Below are 3,363 nucleotides of genomic sequence, written 5' to 3'. Positions count from 1 at the left end.
CGCTTCATCAAATTTAGACTTCGTCTCGTGTTAGTTAGAGAAAAATAAACGCCTCATATTGGAGATCAACTTTTTTCAGATCAAGCGTTTACATTAGCGCCCTTAAAAGCTACTAATCCAGAGTTTGTTCAATTCGGACACACGTACCATGGCGTGTGAAGCACCAACTAGCCTACTGTTAAAAAAACGCTTCACCGTCGACAGACTCTTTTTTGTTTGACAATCAATACCACATATATTCATATATATTAATAAATAGTACATTGTAGAGATACATGAACTCTAACGATTACAAAATAAAGTCTAAAAGATGGTAACAAATTTTCGAGGTCTTCAAATTCTTTCTTCTTCCAGAACACAATCTTGTACTCTTCTGAAGGCAGCTAAAGATAGATAACAAACCATAGATCTGTAAATACCGATGAAAGTTCTCCCATTATTTTTTGATTCACAATGCCAAGGTTGCGTGCACGCACACAACCATTAAAGCAGTCATTCAACATCGGTAAGAGTACCAACACCAGTATGTTAGGGAATAACAACCGACTAGCTTTGTCATCGTCGATGGAGAGCCGAGAGTATGAATCACCATTGTCGAGGACGTAGCAGCCGTGACAAAAACTGCGAGGATAATACTTCTTGCGGCAACAACGGCAAAAGATCCAAGATTGAGGCGAAGTAAGATCTGAAGGCTCATACCTAGAAAATTGTAATCGTTTAACACCACCATTGACGCCGAGAAGAAGATCTCGTCACCGAACGAAAGGCCGAAGATCACTTATTGCAGACGATGATATCTCCATTGAGGCGAAACCAACAAGAAGACGGCCACCAAAATCTTAACATAATCTAATGAAAACAATACTTTAATTGGAAACTCCACGCATAGATGGGGTCCCCACTCCTCCCGACGCCGGCGAAGCGGAACCGATCTATAGAGGAGGATGAACTGGAGACGGCTAGGGTTACCGTCGGCAGACTCCTTGTCAAAGACGTACATGAATTCAATTCGGACTTACATCTTTCCACCTCCAAGACGTATATATGTGTGTGCGTCGTCCGTGTTGAATACAACTTGAATCCGGTTCGGACTTGCATGTGGCAAAACGTGTGCCCGCTTTGAAACTAAGCAAAGAGCAGTGCTACACGTATATGATTTGTCGTGTGTGAGGTAGTCTACTGTCTACGGAGGGACAACTCATTTTAATCTACTACAGTACTAGTAATATCTTACCTTAATATCTCAAATTCGTTTCTAAAATTCTGGAAAAATTGAAAAAAAAAAACCACGCAACCTTGACTTTCATCCAATGGTACGCAGTCCTAGTCCCTAGTTGTAATCGGACACGGAATTTGGCAATCTAGGAGTAGCAGCCTGTAAGGGACTGTTATAGTCGGCAACTAGTTATAAAAGCCAAGCCTAAACCTCCTTGATCAATCATACGCACTCCTACCTGGAGTAGCAAAAAGAAGAAAGAAGATGGGATGGTCTTCGGCACCGCCATGCTCGCCTGCCCTAGACGACGACGTCGCCACCGCCACACCAGAGCTGAGCAAGAACTCCGTCGCACGAAGCCGCTTCCATCAGCTCGAGCTGCTCGGCGCCGGAACGTTCGGGGTCGTCTACCGGGCGCGGGACCGCCGCACGGGCGAGATCGTGGCCATCAAATCTCTCCGCGCGAACTCCTCGACCGGCCACTACTTCTCCGCCTTCGCTAGCGAGGTCAGCGCCCTCGAGAAGTGCAGCGGCCACCCGTCCATCGTGCAGCCGCGCGCCTCCGGCCTCCTCGGCGGTGAGGCCTTCCTCGCCATGGAGTTCGTGGGACCAACACTCAAGCACGTCATCAAGCATGATCGCTTCAGGAGGAGACACACGGAGCTGGAGGTCCGCCTGTTCATGAGGCAGCTCCTCGCCGGCGTAAGGCGGATGAACCGCCTCGGGCTCATGCACCGGGACCTCAAGCCGGAGAACGTGCTCGTCGACGCCCGCGGAAGCCTCAAGATATGCGATCTAGGGCTGTCGTGCAGCATGGCCGACGGCCCGCCCTACTCCAACCCCGTCGGGACACCAGGATACCGCGCGCCGGAGATCATCCTCGGGGCCACGGACTACGACGAGCGGGTCGACTCCTGGGCTCTCGGCGTTATGATGGCCGAGCTCCTTGCTGGGAAGCACCCGTTCCATGGTAGCTTGGACGCCGACCACCTCAGCGAGATGTTAGACCTTCTTGGCACGGCAGACATCAAGGAGTGGTCAGGTTACGAAGGCCGGCGGCTGCCCGGCGGAAGCCAACCAGAAAGCTTTCTACGCATCAAGTTCCCCCCTCCAGCGGAGGGCATGAGGATCAGAGGATCGCCGGCGCTCTCGGATGCCGGTTTCGAGGTCTTGAGCGGCCTTCTGCGATGCAACCCGGACAAGAGGCTCACGGCGGCTCAAGCGCTCCAGCATCGGTGGTTCAAGGAGGCCACCTCTACCATTACAAGGAGATGATCGACTGGTTAATAGTGCACAATGTATTGCTGCCTGCCTGCCTGTAGTAAAGTGCACAATTGTGTTTTAGGATCTGATTTGACTAAATCAGATTTGTAAATGTTGTAGTACATGAATGTAATGAATGAATCAGTATGTTGTTTCCCATGATATGCCGTGTTTCTGATTGCATGCGTTTCATCAGCGAGGAGTTGACAAAATAATACTAGTAATTTTCAGTAGCCGACCATACTTTTTCAAAGAAGTAGTAGCAGAATTCTACTAGCAAAAACTTTTATTACAACTATGACCAGCCTGAAGGAGGCCAGATTGTTTCTTTTATTGCAACTGGCGAAGTCCTCATGCTGCTACGGAAACCCTAACTTCTTTGGAACTCATTTTCATTATCATCTCAAATGGTCGTGAAATCTGAGTGCTGACCAGTGCAAAGTTCATACACAACCGAATGTAACTATATAATCATTGCACAGAACGAAATTCGCTTACATTCTACATGGGTAGTACATTCAATCGATGTGGTAACACAAGTAATATGTCACGCTGCTTCAAGAGTGCGACACATCAGTCACATGCAGTTTTATTTATTAAAAGGAGTTTTGAGTTTTATTTATTTTGATTTCTAGCATCGATGAACAATTTTGTCACAAACAATTGATATGTCTTCTATTCAAGTTAGTATGATTGTTGCAAAATGTCAAAATATAAACGTATATTATATCGAGAAGCTGGGGTTGGTAGAAGTGAAGATATGCGAACAAGGCTAGTCCTAGTTGGCCTCATTTTTCAATGTGGTTCAAATAGAATTCTGAGATCTGATTCAAAGTACAACATAAAATTTTAAATTTAATCTCTAAAATGCATGGTTCAAACCG

At 46.8% G+C, this 3,363-nt stretch overlaps 1 protein-coding gene across 1 annotated transcript; it reads left to right on the top strand.

The window, feature by feature from the left end:
* Window positions 1-1,480: 1,480 nt before the first annotated feature.
* On the top strand, window positions 1,481-2,491 carry LOC124690366 (putative cyclin-dependent kinase F-2). The gene has a single exon (XM_047223756.1). It carries the CDS (start codon window positions 1,481-1,483, stop codon window positions 2,489-2,491), a length of 1,011 nt encoding a protein of 336 aa, XP_047079712.1.
* The last annotated feature ends 872 nt before the right edge of the window (window positions 2,492-3,363 follow it).

This window comes from Lolium rigidum, chromosome 2, assembly GCF_022539505.1.
Source record: "Lolium rigidum isolate FL_2022 chromosome 2, APGP_CSIRO_Lrig_0.1, whole genome shotgun sequence".
NCBI classification, from domain to species: Eukaryota; Viridiplantae; Streptophyta; class Magnoliopsida; order Poales; family Poaceae; genus Lolium; species Lolium rigidum.
The sequence above is the reverse complement of the archived record's forward strand: the minus strand, read 5'-3'. Positions and strand labels throughout refer to the sequence as shown.

Excerpts from the sequence above, each read along its gene's own strand:
- LOC124690366 (XM_047223756.1), top strand. The coding sequence starts at position 1,481 with ATGGGATGGTCTTCGGCACCGCCATGCTCGCCTGCCCTAGACGACGAC.